Source organism: Acartia tonsa, chromosome 1 (assembly GCF_053477335.1).
Source record: "Acartia tonsa isolate MP-2025a chromosome 1, ASM5347733v1, whole genome shotgun sequence".
Taxonomy (NCBI): domain Eukaryota; kingdom Metazoa; phylum Arthropoda; class Copepoda; order Calanoida; family Acartiidae; genus Acartia; species Acartia tonsa.
Genome location: NC_137260.1, coordinates 25,107,767 through 25,134,058, shown reverse-complemented (window position 1 = coordinate 25,134,058; position 26,292 = coordinate 25,107,767). Strand labels below are relative to the sequence as shown.

The 26,292-nt window shown below is 31.8% G+C and overlaps 1 protein-coding gene across 1 annotated transcript in view; it reads left to right on the top strand.

Moving 5' to 3' along the window:
• Positions 1-26,292, top strand: part of LOC145315782 (tyrosine-protein kinase receptor-like) — a 112,099-nt gene that overhangs the window by 16,049 nt on the left and 69,758 nt on the right. Inside the window, exons 2-10 of the mRNA XM_080155870.1 lie at positions 10,233-10,642; positions 11,030-11,189; positions 11,924-12,023; positions 15,004-15,100; positions 16,113-16,238; positions 16,670-16,778; positions 18,089-18,147; positions 19,351-19,418; positions 20,934-21,007. Coding sequence (XP_080011996.1) covers positions 10,240-10,642; positions 11,030-11,189; positions 11,924-12,023; positions 15,004-15,100; positions 16,113-16,238; positions 16,670-16,778; positions 18,089-18,147; positions 19,351-19,418; positions 20,934-21,007 — 1,196 coding nt within the window. The 5' untranslated portion in view covers positions 10,233-10,239. The remainder of the gene's footprint in view (positions 1-10,232; positions 10,643-11,029; positions 11,190-11,923; positions 12,024-15,003; positions 15,101-16,112; positions 16,239-16,669; positions 16,779-18,088; positions 18,148-19,350; positions 19,419-20,933; positions 21,008-26,292) is intronic.

Here is a 26,292-nt window from a genome sequence, read left to right as displayed (position 1 = left end):
TATTTTCTCGTATTCATTCGAATCCGGTGGATAGGAACCGGTTCTCGTCCATACGAAAAAACTATGTCTAGCATCGTATTATATCCAGTTTTCTACGAATATAGAAATGTACAATCATAAGATTAAAATCAGTTTTTTTAGCCGGTGCCTCCGGCACCTCGGGGCTAAAAAAACTAGTTTTAATCTTATAATTATTGTACATTCTATATCCGCGGAAAGCCGTTTATAATACGATACGAGAAATAACTATTCCAGTATGGTTTCATAACCGATTAATATCCAGTGGATTAGAACCGGTTCTCAACCATACTTAAAAATCATGTATCATAGCGTATTATATCCAGTTTTCTACGAATATAAAAATGTATAATCATAATATTAAAACCAGTTTTGTTAGCCGACGTGTTTGGCATCTCAGAGCTAGTTTTAATCATATAATGCGTTCAAATGCATTGTAGAACCAGCTTTATATCTATTTCTTATAATACCAGGTCCTTAACAAGCCCCCCCCCCCTCCCCACTTCTCCATGGTTACGAATTTAATCTTGTAATACTCGTCCCATTTCCTCATAACTATACCCTACTAAATGTTTGGGTTGATATCATATTATTATATAAAAATTCCCGCAAATATAAATATTAAATTAATAAAATAAAACAAAGTAATAAAATTCTAACCTTAGGATTCTTTCAAAAATTGCACTTTGATTTCTTTTTAGTTTGTTTGTTTATTATTATTTTTGATCTTTGGTAAAATGGTGATTTATGATTTAGCATTAAAAACCACGACATTTTTATATTCAAAAAATATTCATTATATTGATCATACAATGTCGAGATTATTATTGCTAAAATATCTTTCATGTAACTGCAAAAAAAATCAATTGATAACTTTGTTTTCATATTTTTGTTTAACATTTATATAACATTTACTTTTAACACAAACACATATCACACGGCTCGCTTCGTAGTTCATGCGACGAAGGTCACATATATACTAAAGTCTTAGTCCTCCCTTTTTTCAGTCCCAACCCCCATTTAGGAACAAAGGTATATCATAATCAGAGAGAAAATGTCTAAAGGGATAAGTCAATTTAAAATTCAAATATTATATGTTGTTTCAGTTTTATTATTAATTTATTATTACACTAGCGGTTACGCCCCTAGAAGCCTCTAGAAGCTTCACTGTAAAGGAAAACAATATCGGTTCAGCGGTTAGCAAGATCCTTTGGGACAGACAAAAAACGCTTACTACTTAGATAATAGGACTACAATGATGATAAAAACACATAATAAATAGCGAAGCTTTTCTATAATTAGGGTCAGTCCGTCCGTCCGTCACAGAGAGCTAGATCTTTTCGTTAATTTAAACAGGTTAGAATTGTCCTATCGATTCCAAACTTTGCATGATGATTCCTGTAGTAGTTAGGTACAATTTAGAAAGCGTAGCAACTCTATAATCAATACCAGAATGTCCGTACGTCCATTTGAAACATGTCGATTTTTAACTTTTTGACAACAAATTTTTGTATGCTAAAATTATCCGATTCTTTTGATTTTTTAAAAACTGATTTCTAATACAACAAGGTAAAATGTTATGAGCAAAGCATCTCTATAAACAAGTCCCAAAAATGTAACAATGTCCTTAAACAGTCTCATCTATTTATGCAGTTTTGCAACAAATTTACTTACAATATTGTTTGTACTGATTCATTAATATTCTGCTAATTTAGTTCTGACAATCTACAAGTGTTAATTGTCGTTTGTCCTTCCATTTCAGAGCTTCGCTTTTATGGATGTTGTCATCCTTGTTTAAGAAATAAACATATCAACAAATGATACAATATCAGGCAAACTTATTGTGTATATATAAGATAGTTGTATAGTAGGACTAGTAAAATACTTTTCAGTATGGATTCGAAACCGATTAATATCCGCTGGATTAGAATCAGTTCTAAATCATACTGAAAAATCATGTATCATATTATAACTAGTATTCTGCATTATTTTTAATTTTACAATTAAACATTTCTAAATCCGCGGAAAGCTGTCTATAATACGATGCGATAAATAACTATTTCAGTGTGGATACGAATCTAATTTTTCCCTCTTGATTTAATACTGGAAAAAAATGTATCATATTGTAGCCAATTATAGAAAAAAAACAAGGATGACAACATCAATAAAAGCGAAGCACTGAAACGGTAGGACAAACGGACATTAACGCTTGTATAGTGTCATAACTGAATAATTATAATATAAATGTATAGGGGTCAAAGCAAAAATGTAAGTAAATTTGTTGAAAACAAGGATGACAACATCCATTAAAGCAAAGCTCTGAAACGGTAGGACAAACGGACATTAACACTTGTATAATGTCAGAACTGAATAATCAGAATGCGAATGAATAAGAGTCAAAGCAAAATTGCAAGTAAATTTGTTGAAAAACTGCTTGATACAGGATAATGATTATAGACATTAGACATTTTTAGGACTTGATTATAGAGTTTCTTCGCTTAAAATATTGTACTTTGTTGTCTCAGGAATCAGTATACCAAAAATCAGACCAATCGGATACCTAGGTCACATACAAATTTGTTGTTAAAAATGTAAAAAAAAAATCAACATGTTTAAAATGAACGTACGGACATTCTGATAATGATTATAGAGTTGCTACGCTTTCTAACTTGTACCTAACTATTACAGGAATCACCATGCAAAATTTGAAATCGATAGGACAATTCTAACATGCATAAATTAACGAAAAAAGCTATTTAAAAAATTTAAAAAATCAACAGGTTTAAAATGGACGTACGGACATTTTGGTAATGATTATAGAGTTGCTACGCTTTCTAAATCGTACCTAACTACTAAAGGAATCACCATGCAAAATTTGAAATCGATAGGACAATTCTAACATGCATAAATTAACGAAAAAAGCTATTTAAAAAATTTAAAAAATCAACAGGTTTAAAATGGACGTACGGACATTTTGGTAATGATTATAGAGTTGCTACGCTTTCTAAATCGTACCTAACTACTAAAGGAATCACCATGCAAAATTTGAAATCGATAGGACAATTCTAACATGTCTAAATTAACGAAAATAGCTATCCGTCACGGACGGACGGACGGACGTACGGACGGACCGACCCTAATTATAGAAAAGCTTCGCTTTTAAAAACAGAACATTTTTTGTAGATTAAAATAATCAGTGGAAAAGTTTTGACACTACATGTTTGTACCAACCAATTCAGATTAAATAAAATTAACCAAATATATATAATAAGGCATCCAAAGGTTATACAATTTTAGGTACCAGTGAAATTTAATCCCTTCCAACTCTTCATGTAGAAAGCTTTGCTTATAAATCAAAACATTTTTTTATTTAATGTTACAATTTGTAGACCAACCATACCCATATAGATGTAGGGATCATAAAAAAGTAAATCACATTTATACATTTATACACATACAGGTACTCAATGTTTCATTACCACCAACGCTCAATAGTTAGCTTTGGGTACTTTTATGTAATTTTGATTGGTTGGTTCCGAACAAGTAGTGCCCAACCAATAATTTTAATCTACAACAGGGATAAGTTTATCTTAAGTATGTCTTCGAAACCAATTAATATCCGCTGGAATAAAACCGGTTCAAAGCCATACTGGAAAAATATGTATATTATTATGAATTAGACAATTTCATATGAATATTAAAATAAAAAATTATAATAACAATTTCAGAATTGTTAGCCTAGGACTTCGGCTCCTCAGGGTTAACAAAACCGAAATTAATCCTATAATTTTCAAATTTACTTTCCGCAGAATGATGTCTATAATACGCTGCAATAAATAAATTTTAGTATCGTTTGGGATATATATCAATTAAACTACATTGTCTTCTCCCAATAAAAATTGTAAAAAGTGGCGCTTCACTCAGGATACCTTGAGCACTAAAACCGTGAAACCTTTGAAATTTATAGGACAATTCTAACATGCCTAAATTAACAATAATGTATGAACGAACATACAGACTCTAAAGCCCAGTTCAATAATCCCCCTTGTTAAACATGTGCGCGGCCAGCTCGGAGTACATGTCCTACATCGTCCAAAAATTTTTATTGGCATAAAGGTCATTACCTAAGCTTTTTAAAGTGGGGTCAAACGTCCTGACTGGTCAAGTAGTTTAGGAGCTATGGCCGTGTGATAAATGTCCGGTTTTATTTGCCCCACCCTGTATATTCAATTTTTTCTTATTCGCTTTCGGTACTTTTCTCAAAGTTTTATAATCAACAGGGACAAGACAATGGCTGATAAATTGATGTACATCCCCAATGAAGATATACAAAATACTCTTTCTGTAGATTACAATTAGTGTTTGAAACCTTTGGACACTCAACTAAATGAACCAACCAATCAAAATTTAATAAAAATCCCTAAGGTTGTGTAGCCAACGAATAAGAAAACATTTTTAATGACTTTGGGGACTAGTGTAATAAACATCCCAATGTACACTCCCTCTATGAATTATTATACTTGGATTTAAATTAGATAAGAATGACATCATCAATAGTTGACAAAGCACGTAAATACAATAAACAAACGTCGTACATTTTTTAAATATTGAGCAAATCAAACCCATTTCCTCACTAACAACAAGTGGATGTATCATGTTCTTTTTTTGCGTTTGGGCCTGAGTTAATCCTTACATAAAAGTAACAAGATGATTTTCTGTTTGTACCAAAGAATCTAGCTGGCCACTTAAAATATGGCTTCACGTAGGTCCACGGTCCTTCCAAAAAACGAACAGATGGACAGACAGACGGACAGACAGACAGACGGACATACAGACGGACATACAGACGGACATACAGATGGAGAGACAGACAGACATACAGATAGATAGACAGACAGACAGACAGATAAATGGAATGACAGACGGATAGACAGACCGACAGACGGACATAATGATGGACAGACAGACAGACTGACAGAAAACAGATGGACAGAGAGACGTACAAACAGAGAGATGAACAGACAGAAAAATAGATGGACAGACAGACAAACAGAAAGACAGACAGATTGACAGACAGACAAACAGAATGACAGGCAGACAAACAGATGGACAGACAGACGGACAGACAGAAGAAGAGAGAGATAGAAACTGTTTTAAATCTTATAATTTACAAACATATGGACAGATAGACGAACATACAGACGGAGAGACTGACGAAGAAATAGACAGAAACTAGTTTCAATCTTAAAATTTACAAACATATGGACGGACAGACAGACAGATGGACAGACAGACAAACGTACGGACAGATGGATGGACAGATAGATGAACAGACAGATAAATGGACAGACAGACAAACAGACAGACATACAGAAGGACAGACATACAAAAGAACATACAGATGGACAGACAGACGCACAGACAGATGGAAACTGGTTTAAATCTTATAATTTTCAATGTTTATATCTGTTGAAAGGTGTAATACGACAGTGAGGTTTTGGGCAAGATTCACATCTAACTCCCTCCTTATTAATGTTAAAAATCAAGAATGTCATATCCTATTTAGTGACAAGCAATTGTCCATTTAAGAATTTTAGACAATTTTTTTTTATGGTATCAATGACAGAAAAGACGAATAAACAGTGTTTAGATGTACAAATTTTCATATGAATTATCACTGAAATTTCAGCTGTCTTCATTTAATAACAGCCGAGAAAATCACATTTCCTCACTGTTCAACTGGTGTACAGTTATAAAAAGTGAATAATAGAGTAGCTTCCATACGGATGAATTACTGAGTAGCTTCATTTCTATAAATGAGATACAATAGCTAGAATAAAGACACAAAGCTAAAAATCTTGATCAAACAAACTGACAAAATACCCTTTTTAGTAGCAAGGCTACTGTAAAATTCACTTTATTTGTCTGTTGTCCTGTCCATCATTAAGTCATTATGTAACAGTCACTATGGGAACACTGTGATTTTCTCGGCTGTTATTTAAGGTAGACAGCTAAAATTTTTAGTGAAGATTCCAAGGCCTGTGCCCATCTGTATTCATATACATTTTATTTTTGTCTGTCTGTCACTCATGCTTGAAAAGTCAAAAAATACTTATTTTTAACCCTTAACAGTTGGGGGGGGGGGGGGAGGCATTCATCACCCACCCCTCGGGTTGATTACGTGGCTTCAAAATTAGATAAAATTGTAAATAAATCTTAATTTATACAATATGTCTTTTGTGTATAATGTAGTCACCTAATTTTTTTTTTTTTGGCAAACACTTAGATATCAATGAGCATCTGAGAAAAGTGGTGTGTAAGGTAGTCACCTAATTTTTTTTTTTGGCAAACACTTAGATATCAATGAGCATCTGAGAAAAATGGTGTTTTGACTGTTTGACCGCTCCATGACTGTTTTGTAGGACCGGTTTTTGTCCAGCTTTTACTATAGACATATATCATAAATATCATGGCTTCTATTACAGCTAGAGACCAAAAAATTTTTATGGTAAATTCTTGAGTAATAATAAAATTCTGTGAATAGTAAGGTCATTATTATTTGACCACTTCTTGATCATTTTTCAATTTCCTACCTGTAATTTTGCTGTTTGTAAGCTGCCAGGTGCCATATTTCAAAATACCCTTAGACCAGCCCATTTTTTTAAACTAGTCTTTTGTTGTGATAAGATACAGAAAAAAATAATAATAGGTGCCGTCAAACCGCTGTAACCACCAAATATGGCAGTTTCCATTATTTGCTGTTTACCTAGATTACCTCGTACGGGCGGGATTGCAGTACCGGACCTTATCCACTTGATGTACTGTCCAGGTCCTGGTCCAGCAATCCAGGAGAACTAAGGATGACTAACGCACCCTTCTCTGTCCAAACACCCAAGGATATTAGGCTAAGTAACATCCATCAGACAACCAACTCTCTGTGATGCACGACCTTTGTCTGAGAAGTCCCAACTGTGCATGGTAACGAGTTGCGCCTGTTTTGGGCCAAGGCATTCCCCCTACTCTAACTATTTATGTCGCGCATCTGACATAGCAGCAGTAGGAACCATTTTTAACGTCTTTAGTTATGACGTGGTGTCGGCCCGAGATTCGAACCTATCACCTTCCCGACGACGAGCGGATGCGCTACGTGTTGAGCCACGGTCGCGGGTACATTATTTGCTGTTTTTCGGCCATTGTAAAAAAAGTTAATTGTTTGTTAAAAAAATTAAAATTCCACCTAAAATTTGGTAATCCTAGCTTTAAAATTGGCAGCTCTACAGCTGTTTTAATATTTAGCTGCTGGCTGCTAAAAAGCAGCTATGGAGTGGTCATACCGCTATAACTAGAAAAAGTAATTTTCTTTAAAAATGCACATGAACCACCAGAAATTTTTTTTTATGTCTCTATCTGTAACAGAAGCCAAGATAGAGGAGGAGGGGGGGGCCTTTTAAGGTGAGAATTGGGGCCAATCTGTAAGGGTTAACAATGTTTCAGATTTGGTAATTGCCCAGACTCTGACTTTATGTCACAACAAATGTCATATATGACTTTTGGTAACAATGTGTCAGATATGGTGATTGCCCCAACTCTGACTCTATGTCATTAAATGTCATATCTGACTTTTGTTAACAATGTGTCAGATATGGTAATTGCCCCAACTCTGACTCTATGTCACTAAAAGTCATATATGACATTTGGTAACAATGTGTCAGATATATAATTTCCTCAACTCTGACTCTATGTTACTAAATATCATATATGACTTTTGGTGATATTGTGTCAGATTAGGTAATTTTCTCAACTCTGACTCTATGTCACTAAATGTCATATCTGACTTTTAGCAACAATGTGTCAGATTAGGTAATTTTCTCAACTCTGACTCTATTTCACTAAATGTCATATATGACTTTTAGTAACATTGTGTCAGATTATGTAATTTCCCCAACTCTGACTCTATGTCACTAAATGTCATATATGACTTTTAGTGATATTGTGTCAGATTAGGTAATTTCCCCAACTCTGACTCTATGTCACTAAATGTCATATATGACTTTTAGTGATATTTGTCAGATTAGGTAATTTCCCCAACTCTGACTCTATGTCACTAAATGTCATATATGACTTTTGGCAATAATGTGTCAGATTAGGTAATTTCCCCAACTCTGACTCTATGTCACTAAATGTCATATATGACTTTTAGTGATATTGTGTCAGATTATGTAATTTCCCCAACTCTGACTCTATGTCACTAAATGTCATATATGACTTTTAGTGATATTGTGTCAGATTAGGTAATTTCCCCAACTCTGACTCTATGTCACTAAATGTCATATATGACTTTTGGCAATAATGTGTCAGATTAGGTAATTTTCTCAACTCTGACTCTATGTCACTAAATGTCATATATGACTTTTGGTGATATTGTGTCAGATTTGTTTGCATTGCCAAAAATTAGAAAATAACCTGACATAATGTCACTAAATTTCAGATTGAAATCTGAACTTTGGTCAAATTTTGTCATATCTGAACTTTGGTAACAAAGAGTCATATTGAGACAGATTTAAATCTGAAATCTAGTGACTGTGGATTTCTAATCTGACCGAAAAGGGGTAAAAACTACTAGGGATATATATTGCAAAATCAACTTAAATAGTTGCTTAGAATGAATAAAAGAAAATTTCTAGAATAAAATTTAAAAAGTGTTATTTCCGCAAATTTTTCTTCTTCTTTGAGATAATAAAATTTTGTAAGCTTATCTACCTAGTTAACTAATTCAACTTAAATATTTTTTTATTGGCAAAGCTACTCTATAATAAGAAATTCCCGTCCTTCTGTAAGAAACGGAATCGGAGCAACGTGAATTCTTTGGCTAAACGAGACAAATTTTAATTTACCAAAAAGCTCCAGAATACTATTTCTATGGACCGTCAGTATGTCGGTCATGCTAGAAAATACTGTTACATATTTTTATTTAAACGGGTCTCATGATATTTTACTTTCTACGTATAAATTCGTTTTTGTATGACACTGAACATCTGCTCTATAACTGACTTTGTCAGTTTGAACATCAATATTTTTTTATGCTTCGCTACTAATAGATGGTGTCAATCTTGTTTACAAAATAAATGCACATATCTTTTATAATATATTTTTAGAAAGATTCCATTATTTTGTTTGTTAGTCCGTCTATCACAAAATCTGTTTTAGGCATAATATAGAATCACTATTTTAATTAAAATTTGGTAATGAAAAAGATTTATAATTGCAATCGTTTATCTGGTTAGACAAAAAGTAACTGAATTGAAAAAGAAATCTTTTTTTTAAAGCTGCGCTGTGTTTGCTTCTGTTATTTTATTTGTATGATATTTGAAATTTTAGAATTATGCAATATGAGCGTTCCCTGGTTTATAGTTAGGTGTCAAAACTGACATTCTTATGAATAACATACACACAACAGTAAAGCACTTCAAATGACTCTAGTTTACTCACTCTCTCTTTACTAAAAACTGACAATGCTATAAATAACATACACACAACAGTAGAGCATTTCAATTGACTCTAGTTTACTTACTCTCTCTTTACTTAAAACTGACAATTCTATGAATAACATACACACAACAGTAAGGCACTTCAATTGACTCCAGTTTACTTACTCTCTCTTTACTAAAAACTGACAATGCTATGAACAAAATACACATAACAGTCAGGCATTTCAATTGACTCCAGTTTACTTACTCTCTCTTTACTAAAAACGTGCAATTCTATGAATAACATACAAACAACAGTATGACTTTCAATTGACTAAAGTTTACTTGCTCTACATATTTACTAAAATTCTAAAAAGACACACACAATAGTGATTTTCCGGAGAGATAAAATAAAGCTCATTTCAAATCCCTACTGTTTATATTTGATATCTATTCTTTTCATATTTACAAATATTGCATAAATTTGTTTTAAGCTCCTTTATCTAACATCAAGATGATATTTTTCCGGGTTTTAACAATCCTATGCAAAACAGTAGTAAGATGTAAGATGTTATAAATGGCTTTTAGGAAAGATTAAGGCATGAACCATTTGTTTAGGGGTTGGGGGAAGGGGGTTGCGATCCCCTTAAAATGTATTGCCCAAATAACCCCCATTCAAAAATATGTTTTCTATAATGCTGTTATGAAATATGTTTATAAGACAAATAATAAATACTCCCTTTTCAGAATCGTGATGCTTTTCATAACAGTCATTCTGGCGGTCACCTTTGTACCTGGAATAACCCATGACTCCAGGTCAACTCACCTGGAGGCCGGCCAGTTCAACCTGACAGCCACACGGCACAGACAAAGTGGTCACAAAGACAACTCTAATTTACAACCTGCATCGTTGCGAAGTGTGATAAAAGACACATTGTCAAGCAATAATATTAATAGTAATAACATAGCTAGCAATCCTATTAACTCAAGTGATTTTAATGCCAATGGTTCTACCCAGCAATGGAGTAATTACACATCAGTGCTGCCACCTGGTATTAGTTACAGTAATTACACAGCAGTGCTGCCACCTGGTTTAAGTTATAGTAGTTATGCATCTGTGCTGACATCTGGTGCCATTTATACAAATAATTTTCAGGGTAAAAACTGCATTAGAAGTTAAATTTTAATTATATAAATGTTTTGTATCATTGTAATTGAGAAAAGCACTCTTCTCTCATTATTTCAAAAACCAAAAAAGAATATTCAATAAAACTAAAATAATCACTTTGTACTTACCTGTATTTCTGAAAGAAGGGGAAAAAGCGCTTAAAAATGGATTGTTAAAATGTTTTTTTGATTCTTTCTAGGGGCGATTTCAATAAAGATGTAGTGGTATCTTCCAAGAAATTAAACTAAACCTTAATGTAATCTATCAGAAACTTCACTGTAAATAAGAAAATCAGTTAACAATAACCGTTAGACACAAATAGACAGTTAGACTTCCTATTTTTTAGTAAAAATTGCAGTTTTTAACTATTCCCTAGTGCCCCCTGAAGTCGCCAGGCAACATAGACAAAGAACTTGGAATTATCAGCGTAGTGGCCATAAAGATGGGAGGAGTGGCCTTAAAGATGGGAGGAGTGTTGAACGAGTGGAGCGTAGTGTTGACTATGATGATTCTCTATATTACTATGAGTATTTAAAGTAAGTATTTGAAAGTTGAATATAATAAAATTTTATGAAGAAAAAAGACCTAAAACATAAAAAAGTAGCAGTCTGTAATTTAAAAAAAAAATATTTATTATTTTTCTACAAAACTTCCATCAGGCACATTTCATATAATATAATGTACAGTGTAAACTACCTGGATCACCCTGTTGGGGACCTTTTTCGTCTGCTTGCAAATTACTTTCTACTCTGTTGTAGAGACTTGGATGTGTTAATATTTCCGACGCTACGCTATTGGTTGACTTTAAAGACCCAATTAAAAGTCGGTAGATGGTCTTCGGGAAGGCGGGGACAAACAGTTATTTACCACCTTCCCCCTCTATTGTTTTACTTTATTTTTCAAATTCTTGAAAGTCAGCACAGTGTCATCGGGAAGGGGACATACAATTATTTAACCCATCCTCCTCTATTGTTTTACTTTATTTTTCAAATTCTTGAAAGTCGGCACGGGGTCCTCGGGTAAGGGACAAACAGTCATTTACCCACTTCCCCCTCTAATGCTTTACTTTATTTTTCCAATTCTTGAAAGTCAGCACAGTGTCATCGGGAAGGGGACATACAATTATTTAACCCATCCTCCTCTATTGTTTTACTTTATTTTTCAAATTCTTGAAAGTCGGCACGGGGTCCTCGGGTAAGGGACAAACAGTCATTTACCCCCTTCCCCCTCTATTGTTTTACTTATTTTCAAATTCTTGATTTTTTCTCAGGCCACCAAAATACGAGACCATATTCCAACCAGGGATGAATTGTAATTTTGAGACGGATGACTGTGTCTGGGAGTTATTTCCCAAACCAAATCAAAATAAGGTAAGATTCAGTTTTTACCAGAAGAGCTGCTATAAAACCAGTTGGGGGGTCTGTTTGTAAGTCCCAACTACTCAAAAATTGTGTTTGTTTTAAAGGTGTTTCGTTTATTAATTTAGTTTTTTTTTCTAAAATGCTGAACTACTTATGAACTTTTACTAAAATTATTTTTCATCGTAATTTCTAAATTTAGTTACAATTCTAAAAAATAGGGTACATATTCATGATTTAATTAAGATATAAGAATACTTAATTTTTAAAAGTTTTTATTAGAAAATATCTTTTTTAATATCATTCTCTAAAACAGATATTTTACATCATTCTTTCTTAATCCAATTACAAATATAATCTTGAGAATTTTTAGTTTAATTATTTTTGTAATTTTCATGTAATTCACTTTTAGATTAAAAGTTATAAAACAAAAAGCTCGGGTTACAATTCATATGGAAAAATTAACCTGGCTCATTTATTAACCTTGTATTTACTCAAACTTCACATCATAGTTCCCTCGTGTCGTTTCGGACAACGTGAATTAGAGAGTAGCTTCGCTACTAAAAAAACATAGAACTAAAAGAAATGTAGAGGTTTTGTGACTTAAGCTAATAATTTTTCAATAATTAAGTTGGGCAAAGAAAATAAGCTGGTGAAATTGTCTCCTAAGAAAGAGTCCTTTTTACAATATTTGGAAATTAGCTCATATTGGCCCACCGAAAAGGAGACAAATGTTCCAACATTTGGCTGGACGTTATATTTCCTTCTAATATGACCTCTATAGTGATAGTTCGGCCAAGTGTTGTAACATTTGTCCATTTTTAAAGACACTATAAGCTGCTTCAATGTTTGGCTAATCTATTCCAATTCTAATATGACGTCTAATATGACGTCAATCGAGAAACTACGGACAGAAGTTTACAATTTGTGAGACAATTTTACCAGCTTGCAGAGAAAATAAGTTATTGTTTTTTATGAAAGATTAGTTATTTATTTTCCATTATCTCAGCTATTTTGTTCTTTTTCAGAAACAGAGCTAGGAATAGTTATTTATCGCATCGTATTATGAACAGCTTTCCTCGGATATGAAAACCAGTTTTTGTTAAACCAGGGATGCTGAAGGCACGGGCTAACAAAACTGCTTTTGATATTATGATTGTACATTTCTATATTCGTAAAAAACTGGATATAGTAAAACTGATACAGGATTTTTCAGTGTGGCTGAGAACCGATTCTAATTCACCGGATAATAATCGGTTTCGAAGCGATACTGGAAAATGTAAGATGAACTTTTAATTCTATACTAATTTCATTTTTCTTGATTTTGTAGAGCGAGTTCATGCTAGAGAATCGTCAAGTCTAAGATAATTAGTGGGAGCCAGAAAAAATATTTTCTTAAGCCAAGTGTATTGAATTAAAACTAAACAACATCTGCAGGGGCGTCCAAGCTTTTTTATTTGGGGGGGGGGTAAAATTTTGAAAATAAAAATTTTGGGGATGCCTACGGCACCTTCAAGCTCATTTGGGGGGGGGTAACAATTGAAAATCCAAAATTTTAGGGGGGGGGGGGTAATCACCCCATTACCCCCCCCCCCTTGGACGTCTATGCTCTGTGGTCACTTGTGTTTGTCCGAAATCATGATATTTTAGTAACACAACATTTACAGAGTAGCCGCGCTCCTAAAAATTAACAAAAGAATTAAGAAAACAAAATTAATTAAAATATTAAATATCACTTTGTGCAAATTTTGGAGTACATAATTGTTAATAGTTATTACTCGTTTCGTATTATAAACAGCTTTCCGCGGATATAGAATGTACAATTATAAGATTAAATCATAAGATTAAAACCAGTTTTTTAGCCAGTGCCTTCGGCACCTCGGGGCTAAAAAAACTAGTTTTAATCTTATGATTGTACATTTCTATATTCGTATAAAACTGGATATAATACGATGCTAGACATAGTTTTTTCGTATGGATCAGAACCGGTTTCTATCCACCGGATTCAAATGAATACGAGAAATTAAATTTTCCTTTTGTGTAACTTATGAATAAGGACGATTACTTCAAGATTCAGGGATATAGCACCACAGAATAATTTAGTATTTCTCACTTGCTTAAGAAATAATTGGGAGGATAACCTAAAAAAATTCAATTTGATTTGTGTATGGAAATGCAGAAACCTCTACAAAAAATGTTTACAATGACTGCTATAAATACATCTAAAACTTGAATTCATACATCCATCAGTTTTATATCAAATTGCAAATCTATATCTAACATTTGGATGTATTTTGTTCAATAATCAACTTTTTTCCAATAATATTTAAGTCAAAATAGTTTTTGATTCAGGTTGCTTTTATTTAATTCACCATAAAATTGTCTATTATTATAGTTTTATAAACAGATTTTTTTATATTACTTTGTTAAAATTTCAGCCCAATCTCTTGTTGAAAGCCTGCTTAAGAGTTCAACATTTTAAATTTATAGAGTAGCTTCGCGGCTAAAATAATAACATATTTTATTTGGTACTTAAATATAATGAAATATTCTAAACGCCAAATATAAAAAATAAAAGAATTTATTTTACCAATAAAATTTGAGATAATGCTTTTCTCACAATAATTGATTTACTTTAAGTGCTCTCTCTCACCCTCTCTATATCTTAGTATCTCTTTATTCCATTAAACCTTTTTGTTCTTTTTCTTTTCTTTTCTATAATCAAATCAATCTTTTATTGTATTTGTGTATTTTACTTTTTTCTCTGATGTTTTATTTAGCTTTCCTGTATTTTGGAACCTTATATATCTATCTATCTATCTATCTATCTATCTATCTATCTATCTATCTATCTATCTATCTATCTATCTATCTATCTATCTATCTATCTATCTATCTATCTATCTATCTATCTATCTATCTATCTATCTATCTATCTATCTATCTATCTATCTATCTATCTATCTATCTATCTATCTATCTATCTATCTAGGGAAAAGGCTCGCATGGGTTGACCCGCGTAAAAGGTATAGATCTGAACAACATGGTTGACCCAAGATATAAATATGACGCTGACGAAAATCAACTAGGTAAAACTTTATAAAAAGTACTAATATTTCCTTTGTCTGTAGCTTAAGATCTCGAAAATAGGTTCTCAGAAAAGATTTATAACTATCTTGACGTGGTTTTAGTCTATTTCTCCAACTTTTCCCGTCATCCCCTAGAGACTAGGGGCGAATCGACTAGTTTTAATAAAAGCGCTGCAGTTAGCAAGTTATATCTGGTATTCTGAAAGTAAAATACATTTTAGATTCGATTCAACCCCTACATTAAATGATATTATTCTTCTTTACAGGGAAGCGTCCTCTAGGTACAGGGAAAGTTTCTAAATATTTTTTTCTACTTGTTTAAATCAACTATGACAGGGCAAGATGAAAGAAAATCAACGTACCTATGAATAATTTACACTGCATAATCTTTCTTCACATTTTACATGAGGAATTTGAAACCTAGTTTATTCCGACAATCAATCGTTTCCTTTGATATATTAATGGATAATAGAATATACGTGGATATTATGACAGGGGAAAAATGTCGTCAATTTAGGTTGCTAACATAGACATTATTTATTGGTCAATTTGTTAATCTAGTAGAAGGAGAGGGTGTGGGGTAAAGAAGGGTAATGGCGGGATCGTTATTTTAGCCAGCTACAAGTTTCACTTAATCTGATGTAAGATTCAAGTTATAATAAATCCATTGATATTATACATACACATAGTTGTGAGGCTGGAACCAGTTTTACATTTTAGATGAAAACTTTCTATTTTGTCCTTCAAAAAGGTAAAAGGTGTTTACATCTTACCCTTATTAAATAATTTTCCACGAATGATAAAATAAAAATCATAAAATTAATACCAGTTTTGGTGAACCCCAAATTATTTTTAAACATGAGAAGCTTCACTTAAAAGGAGAACCATATCGGTCCAGCGGTAAGTGGAATTCTTTGGAACAAACACAAAGACTGACACACCGAGAGACATCCTGTTACTTTTTTATATAGAGATTTGATCTTTCTGCTTTTAGATTTTTTTGTTATTTTAGGTCACTTATTGATGTTTAAAGCTGGTTACACCAACGGCCTGTCTGCGGAATCCAACCATTCCTACATTGAGAGTCCGCGGATAGAAAAATCTTTGTCCGAGTGCACACTATCTTTCTATGTTATGAGTAAGGACAATTTTAAATAGCATAGCTACGCTATAACTATGTCTGTAAAGCAGTACATCTATTTAAGGGCATTATGATTGATTTAGACTTACTGCGTATTGTCATATTTAGTGATTTATTGATAATATCTGTCCTAAATTATATTGTACCAAGAGTGGCTCTATCTGTGGAAGAAAGTGATGTTTTGTTATAGAATTTTAAAATATGTATTTTTCTTTATATTTTTCAAATTTTATTACTCAGATTATAAAATACATAAAAAGAATAAATATATATAAGATTTATGATATGAATTTAAATATGTGTAAAAGTTAGTTTTCCGGTAGCATTTCCGCTCGATAAAAATAATAATGTATTTCAAAATAATTCTTTTTCAAGACAATTACAAAAGCTAGGTACTTTCTACTATAACGAAAATTATTCATTTTCAGGTACTGTTGAATTTTACAAACCCAACTCTAACGACCATGCCTACTTTGAAGTTATGATAGTCGATGATTCAAATGCTGCCGTGCCCCTACAGCCCAACATTCAAGAAAAGTAAGTCTTTTCTATTATGGCTTCGAAACCGTTTAATATCCAGAGGATTAGAACTGGTTCTCAGTCATACTGAAAAATCACGATAGCATCGTATTACAGACATTATTAGCGAATATTGAATTTAAAAAAAAACCCACAAAACCAACGCCAGTTCGGCTTCTCGGATCTACAAAAATTGGTTTTGATTTTATGATTTTTTATTTGAATATACGCGGAAAACTATCAAATCAAATAACTTAGGTCGCTAAAATTGTAAATTATTGTTATATTTGAATTTGTGAAAATGCTATAAATTAATGTTGTTTATTTTTATGAAAATTTTGCGGTAAATTTTTCAATGTAATAATTTAGTATGAAAGTCAGGCAATGTTTTTTTTTAATTGTTTGTACTAAATTTGTTTAATGTTTTATAGGGAGTGAAAAAATTATTATAGTTTTAGGAATTTACATTTTTGCATTCTTAAAAACGTTTTTTTTTTTCGTGATGGTGATATATTGTGGATATAGGCTTCTCGTTTAAAGCTATATGTTCGATAGAATGTTAACGAAAATATAAGGCAAGCAGCTCTTAAAATAACTTGCTATAGCGTCAATGTAAGTCATTGAAATTGTATGCCAACAAAATCTTTCTAACCCATTGCGTGCAAAGGGTTTTGTTCGGGAGGTCAGGTGTAAAACCATAAGGGGGTGAAAAGAGGATGAAACTCTTCCCATTATCTTAGGGTGGTGTTGAAACCCTGTACACCCCTCCGCAAACGTATGCTTTCACCCAAAATTTACATTCAAATGCACTATCCATCTATACCTGTGTGTCATAAATGTTTTCATGGTTTCAAAACTTTTAACTTTATTAAAAACAATTTACGTATAAAGTAAAAATTACCACAAATATAATAATATTAATGGAACAATTTTTGTTCATACAGTTTATATGAAAATGAATGAATTATACGAAATTTTATTACTTAAAGTGTTTTTGTTTTAGTTAAAAGTATTAGCAAATTCATAAGCAAAAACCTCTGAGTTTTATATCAAAATTTGCCCCCCCCCCCCACTTTCCCCACAAAATGGGAGTCGATTGTTGATCAACCCCCCCCCCCCCCCTCCAAACAAGATAAAACATGGAGAAAACGTAACACACAAATAAGCCTTGGCAACAAAAACAATTTAGACTGTTTACGATTTTACCTTCATGCCTTTTTAAGATGTTCAAAATCAACAATATGTACTAGTTTTAATGTTGGATATTTTTGCTGATAGTTATTTACTTTTAAATATTGATCCTTTACTAATATTTTTTTATGTTTCAGTCGACCTTACCCCTGGACAAAGCTAGAGTATGCAGTTGGAAGCTACAATAAATTCAGGAATATACAAATTTTATTCTTGCTCCAATTTTATTCTTCATACTTTTCTAAAATACCTATAAAAAATTTTCGTTTTACTTCCGATACATTTATAAAATTTTCTTGGTTATTTGTGTTCGTCGTTTTACAAAATATTTGATAGTAAATACTTAATTGATCTATGTTCTTAGAAGCTAAGTGTTTTTTTAATTTTATAAGATCTTGTAAGGAAACAAGGATGACAACATTTATAAAAGAGAAGCTCTACAGATAAGAAAGTTGGACAACAACTCACTAACATATGTACTTTTATGATAGGGTTGCAATTACAAAGCAAAATAATAAAAATGGATCATTTGTTTCATGTTTACACATTCTTAATATATATTTATATCACAATTTCATCAGATATTAGGATTACAACCCCCTAAAGAATTGCTACCAAAAATTTTTACCATTTAGGTTGACTAGGGGCTATGGGAGAAGAACTAATATTTTAAAAATGTCAAGTGTGGAATTATATTGATGGAAATTCCTTTCCTGTTAACGCCAAATGTAATCTTAAATAACAAGATAATGTGAAAAGGATTATGGGATAAATGTGTTGGGATGTAACATGGCAAATCAACATAGAACAGAGACTATATTTTTTATATTTTCAAAATCTAAGAAGCAGCCTTTACAATTGTTAACTAGCGAAGCTTCTCTTGAATATATTGTTGCTGTGTTTGTTCTTTCGCATTTTTTTGTTTTCGCAACTTAAATATTTAGCTTTACAGATATAGCCGATTTTTTTACGTATTTGTTCTATTTTTCTTAAAACCTCACCTATGATTTGAAGCGAGATTTAGATTTTCCGATGGTATATTCATTTATCAGTCACTAGCGGTTTCCCCCCTAGAGACCTCTAAAAGCACTTAAGGTAGGGGGAAGGGGGGAAATCGCCGCCCTCATTTTCAAATTTAGTTTAAGAAAGAAAGAAATAAGAAAAATTTTTAAAGGTATTTTTTGTTCTAGGTGCGATTTCTCTTCGAAGGGTGGCGGTACTCTCCTATAAAATAGTTATAATCCTTCAAGCTACAATGTAAAAAAAAACGTAACGATTCAGCGGTTAGCGAGATCATTCGGTAGAGACAGACATCCTGTTACTTTTGTACAGGATTATTTTATATCCCTAAAACCCTAATATTTTGAAAATCAAATTTGTGATATTGTTGTGCCCAGGATTGAGATTGTGTTCTTCAAAGGGATCAACGAGACTAGAAAATCAATATTTGGTATCGACAATATTAAGGTAAACAATATATACCACAATCACGGACAACTAGATTTATTTGCCAAAAGTGTACATCATTTAAAGTGTATTTTTAAGAAAAAATTATTGACTTTCTACAGTGAGAGGTATTTTATCTTAAGAAAGAGTATTCCCCCCCCCCCCAAAGTTACTTTTAAAATAGATCTTATTTAAATTTACAACAATTAATCTTTTTTCTCTTTATTCGGAGGAACATTGCATATTTACAAATAGTGAAAATACATGTTTACATCCACTTGGTAACAAAACAACCCTTGACTAAATGGAAACACATATCATTTTTATACAAGATTGATTTTTTGGAGTGCAGCCTATCTTTGAATTTCTTTGACTTTTAGAAAGATAACTTTTTTGGATGAAATATAATATTGTTGAGTTATTATGATGACTGTAAAAGATAAAAAACAAAATTAGCTGGTGCTTTTCAGATCAGTTAGAAAATCATTTGTTTATGCTAATGTTTAGTAAAATGGTCCTTTTTTTAAATTTCGTCCTATTATTCTAGTTTAGGATGATAAGAAACGTGATTTCTTAAAAATACGTAATTTCCAAATTATACAATCTTCTAAAATTTAAATTTTACTCAAATAACTCTTGAAATTTTGTAAATCTGTATTGTCTTGACATTTAAAAATATAATATTTTTAAATGCCTAAAATTCTTAATAGAGTAGATTTTATACAATTTTCAATGTGTGTTAAAATCTAAAAATAGCAGGTTCTTAAAGTAGATCCATTTAAGAATTTCCAATATAATCTAAAGTTAAAACATTAAAATCATCACCAGACTTGTCGCCCCTTAAATTAAATCGAGGGGGTGTAATGGGTTATGAATTTAAGGGGTGTACAAAAAAACAAGTTGGTTGCATTTTTAGTGTCAGAGGTGGATACACCTTTAGGTCCTTTAGGTGTCCACTCACCCTCTAAAAAGTCAAACAAGCGTCCCTGAATTGATAATTTGACACGCCTATATCTTTTTACCTTTACACCCCACTTGACTGTATAAGGGTGGTGTATCATAGAGGAGTAGAGTATTAAGTGTGGTGTAGGGGGACCACGTAAGTTTTACACCCCCCCCCCCCCTCCACTTCTGCACACCTCTGTGTCAATGTTTGTGGGTCTGATTGGCATCGATACGATTGTAATACGATCATGTAATTTTATTCTTCTGGGAGAATGAAATTGTTTTTAAACTTTATTCAATTAAACATAATTTTCATAATTGAAGAGATTATTTATATTTAATTGACATTAAATTTTTCCATATTATATTTGGAATAAATTAAAATTTTCTTCATAATTAATTCTTTAAGAAACCCAATTAGCCAAATTAAATTCATTTTAACGAGATTATGATAATTGGCCAAAAAAATTATCTTCATCTAACGATACTATGATGTAAAATTTGCACAGGTTGAAAAATAACCATGTTAGCTTCTCATGGAAGCTTTTTATATAAATGATATCCTAATAAAACTAATGTTTTTTTTTTCAGTTATCGAATTGTCTGAAGTTAGCTGAAGATAAACCCCAAGAATGCAACCTTGACAAGGAATACAAGTGCAAAGGGTAAGTAACCAGGGATCTCAAGGGATAAGATAATGGAAGATAAAAAAGATGTGCACGCCCCAAGCGATGATAAACAAAATTACCGAAGCATTGTATTGTATTGTATGACGTAATGTTTTTTTATAGGCACTGAAAGATACTTCCAAATTAGTAATAATTCTTTAATATACTATTAAATAGATTAGTAAAATTACCCAAAGTTTTTAAGCCAACTTAATGAGAGAGTACGTTTATATAACTTTGGGTACTAGTACGTTTTACAGTCTAGTGTCCTCTCCCTCCCTAGTATGTAACTCTTTAATTATAATATATTAGAGACAGTTTAACTTTAGTAAAGCATTTGATAGTAAACAGTTAAATAATGAATATAACTATAGGGTACTATATGTATATGAAAACAAATCGAATCATATTTAATATTTATTTAACCTAAAACCATCATGCTTTTTTACAGTACATAATATCAATTTACTTAGTTACACTTACTAATATAATATTCATGACGTCATTGTGTTAGTATCATAAAGACTCTTATGTAAACGTCATATCATCTTCTTGTATTAAAGTTCGTGAAGTATCATCACAGGAGAATAATTCCATACGAAGCAAAACTAATTGCCTCAAAGTTTTCCGCCAGTAAATTAATTTCTACAGTTAGGAAATGTATGTGTACCTTTTACTGTGTTTAACATAAAACAACATGTTATTAGAACTACTTTTGTGAAACTTTTAGGCAAATAATTATAACCCTTGAAAATAATTATTTCTTATTCACACGCGATAAACTCTCTAATATAGGTAGTAAAAAAATTATATTCCATTTTGAATTTATATACATACCTTATATAAAAGTTAGTAATACTGTTTTTGTTAGTGTTGGTTTGTGTGTCTTTTAATGGAAGTTCATTATCGGTTCTATTTATAATTAAGGCAAATATGTTGAATAAAATCACCCAAGAACGAATTTTTTAAAGAACAATTAATCCCAAGTATTTTTACTAAACATTCAAACCTAATACTAACATAATCTTAAAATTTTTATTTATTTATTGCTAAGGAATACTGTCTTTCTTGTTCTATAAGTTTTTTTATTGTGCAATTTAAATATGTAAATAATTGTAAGAAAGAAAAATGGTATAATCCCTTGAGAAAACGAGTAGACCACCTTAATAACCCCATCTTATTTTAATTTACTTAAAAGCCACGTTTTTAGCTACTGCCTGCAAGGCCTTAATGCAGCTGGCTCTTCCAACCCTTGCTTAACCTAACCTAACTATGGTAAAGTAAATAACAAATCAATAGTTTATGTCTGTTTTGCACTTTCAAAATACGTAAAATATCTGGAAAAAATGTATGTAAATTGTAATAGTACAATTAAATGCATTCTGATCAGAGATAAACATAAGTTTTGAAAATAAGATTTGCAGATCATAAAGGATCTAGTATTCTTAGTACTGGGCTTATTTATAAAATTCTTTTAAAATTTCCATCTAATAATTTACTTTCTATGTAAATATTTGATTATGTTTTGATACAATTTGAGATACAGTCAAAATCTTTTTACACCATTTAACTTGTTATACAACTAAATATTTTTATATATTTGCATAAGTTGCTATGACTTGTTTGGACGAATTCTTATGCCTGTTCTTGATACAAACAAATATGTATAGAATTATATTTTTCCTAAATACTTCATACAAGCATAAATATACCATGTGCAAGTATTTGCCATACAAAAAATAAATTCATAAAAATCTTGTGATTAAAAAATAAAGTTTTTCGGTGCTTTCACTCAACGTACCTTGTTTAGCACTTGATTTTGATGAATTGAAAATAAGGCGGGGAAAGAATGGGTGGTAGTTTTTCATTTGTTTGTTTATTACTTGTCTTGTTAGGTTAGCTTATATTGGTTACTGTGTAGCCGAGTTAGAGCACCTTAGGTACAGGCCCCACAGGGTTAGGGTAAACGGAAGGGCTAGAAACAGGAAAAAAAGGAAGTCAGACTAAAAGAGAGGTAGATTATTAAGAGATAACTAAAGGCACACACGCACACACAAAAGACGACAACACACTAAAATTTAAATCAAACCAACAAAGCTAAATGAAAATCCAGATATTGAAAAAAAGATATTTTGCCGTTTTACATAAGCACTAAAATAAGATGCTTGCATACAAAATAATTTATAGATAGTGGTACATAGTACTATTAGAAATAAAATCAAATTAAGTAATTTTTATAATTTGTTGTTAATAGTACTTTTGATTTAAGCAAATTTCTGAGTCTTTCTAACTGCTTTCAAAATCTGTTTGTTATTTGTTTTCTTTTATACTTAATGTGTTCAAATGCTGCGTAATTATTTTAGTAATCATCCTAAGACCATCTTTATTCAGATTAAGATTAGTTAATTCATAACTTTTACAAAAATTCCTAAGGGATAGGACAACTTATATTAATTAGTATATCCTGCAATATTATTGTGTAAAATACTGCCTTTAAAAGCATTTAGTTAGTGAGATTATGTTAATTTATCTGTCAATATCCTTTCCCTCCCTACTTTATATTCATTGACCTGCTAGATAGTAAAATCTGCCTTATATACATAAGACATCTAAAACACTTGGAGGTTATGACGTGGAAACAATGTTGAGACAATCCCTATCATGACTATTTATTTCTCCCCACGCCCACTTTGTAATATCTTCCTACCCGAGCCTTACCTTAACTGTTTATACCTTCCCCTGCCCATATTTATCTTACATATATTCTATACTGTAAAAAATATGTTTTGAAACTCAAAATGTGTTTTTTTTGTTCTATAATCTTAATTACTTTAATATTAAACTTTCCTCAGTCCATTTCTACACTATCTATAATCTATAATACAAAGTAGAACGATGTCTGTCTGTCCGTCCGTCTGTCCGTCTGTCCCTTAAGATCTCGGTAACCACTAAACCGATCGGATTCTACACTTAAGGGTATATACCTATTGGTCCTGTAGTGGTTTTAAGCTATTTTCTTGGGGGGTAGGACACCCCCAACCCCACCCAAAAATGAAATTCCCCCCCCCCTCAAAAAAATGGGGGAAACTATGGGTCGGAGCACCCGAATTTTTTTTTTAAATTACCTCATGGGGCAAAGCCCCTAGAGGCTAGGGGCGAAGCCGCTAGTAACCAAAAAAAGCAAAAGGGTTCATCTTTACACTGCAGAAAAGAAGATAAATAGTTATTACTGTTTATTTGTTTATAATATTTACGTTTTTTCTTGATAGACTAATGAAAGTAAAATTAAGAATAGGGGAGTCATGAGCTTATTGTAACTCTTCCCATGGGTTGGGGACCATGTTCCAACTTTTAATTGGGTCTTTGAATATTAGCCAATAGCGACGGAAATATAAAGACATCCAAGTCGCTACAAAAGAGCAAAAAACAATTTGCTAGCAAACAAAAAAGCCAGGTAGTTGTTTGGGTTATACATCTATACATTTTTTATTGACTAGATAATTAAAAATCTTTGTGCTTATTTTTAAGCTTTTTTTGAAGAGTTTAATTATTCATTCAAATAAAGTAAATTAATAGAATTGATAGATTATTTTGCAGAAATAAATTTTAGAGTTTAAGAATCCTTTACTCTAAGGTTGATTTTAAAGGCCCACAGTCATATAAAATTACAAAAGGTTTTAGGCCAAAATATGCAACAATCTTACTGTGATATTCCATTTGCAACTACAGATAAGGTCTTACACACTTTGTCTTACTATAATAACAACACATCAACCTTTATCTATTACCATTGCAGTATAATATGTATTATACATATATCTAAGTCATGGGGTTCTATTCTGTCATACTATGATGATGAAATATCTTTAGTTCAAATAGTTATTATTGAGTTTTAAACTTGTATTATTGAGTCTCCAAATATAAGAACTATAACATATATATGGCTCACCGCCAAAACAATAAATTAAATTAAGAGATATGCAAGCTTTTTAAAACATTGAGGCCTTGGATGATCACCATTCAAAATAATATTCGGGTATAGTCTCTTTCGTAACATCGCACCTTATGGGGCGATTCTTCGTATTTTTCACAGTACCTTTTCTCCTATTTCTAGACCCTGCGGGGCCAATTACCTAACCCTGTGGGGCATTCACATAACCCAATATAACCTAACCTAACCTAAAATAACCTGTAAAAAGCCATTTTAAAAATACGACGAATCGCCCCTTATGGGGCAATATTACGAAAGGGACTATTTCCTAATATTCTTATGTTGAAATGATTTAAAGAGTTGAATTGTATCTATGGAAATGCAATGCTGAATTACTCATGTCAAATTGTCTTTTGATCATTAAATTCAAATTGAATAATATGCTAAGCAAAGCCCTCATCGAAAAGGGCTTATATGTTAAACCCCTTGACTAATAACGAAAGCGCTTTATAATACAAATGACCAATGATAGGCTAATATACAGAATAAATTACTAATAGCATGCCAGCAGTATATTTTAATTGACCAATGGTAGGCTAGTATTATGTCATTTTTTATAGGCACTATAAAAAGCTTCCAAATAATGGTATCATGTCATTAACACTAAGTCTGTGAGACTTTTTGTACTTGATACATTTTTTGTCACCAATACACAATAACAAAAGAACATTTGATTGTGATATAGTTGTACTGTCACAATACACCATCAACCCAATTATTTACAGATAAAAGAAGTCGATACATTTCTGATAAAAATAGCATCCACATTCACTCTTAGAAATAAGAAATATTATTGTTTATAAAAGATTATTAGGAAGTAACTTTTGTGTGTATACCTGTTAAGATCTTTTAATCGACTGGATTTTCAGAGAAGTTTAATATTCCTTTAGGGCAGGTTTAATGCAATTTTGTGGTGATATGTGTTAACCCTTTAAGAGCTAAGGCTAAAAAAATCTCCTTTCCCGCCCAAAATGCCATTTTTTTCTTTATAGCAGCAAAAAAAATGGAGCGGAAAACCCCACCCCTTCTTTTGGGGCAAAGCATTTGATTTTCACTCAATATTAACCTGTTTCAATAATAATCTATCAACCAATGCCCTTTGTTTTTTTGTGAATTATAATCTCTATTCCTATAATTTTATCTAAACTAAAGAGTTGATAAGATTAATTTACACAGGCAATGTTCCAAATCCCAAGACAGCAATGAAATTTAATTTTTATAAAATGATCATAATACATAAAAAAGCCATTCTCTTTTTTTTTTACAGTGCAGTGATATTTTGACCAAGAGT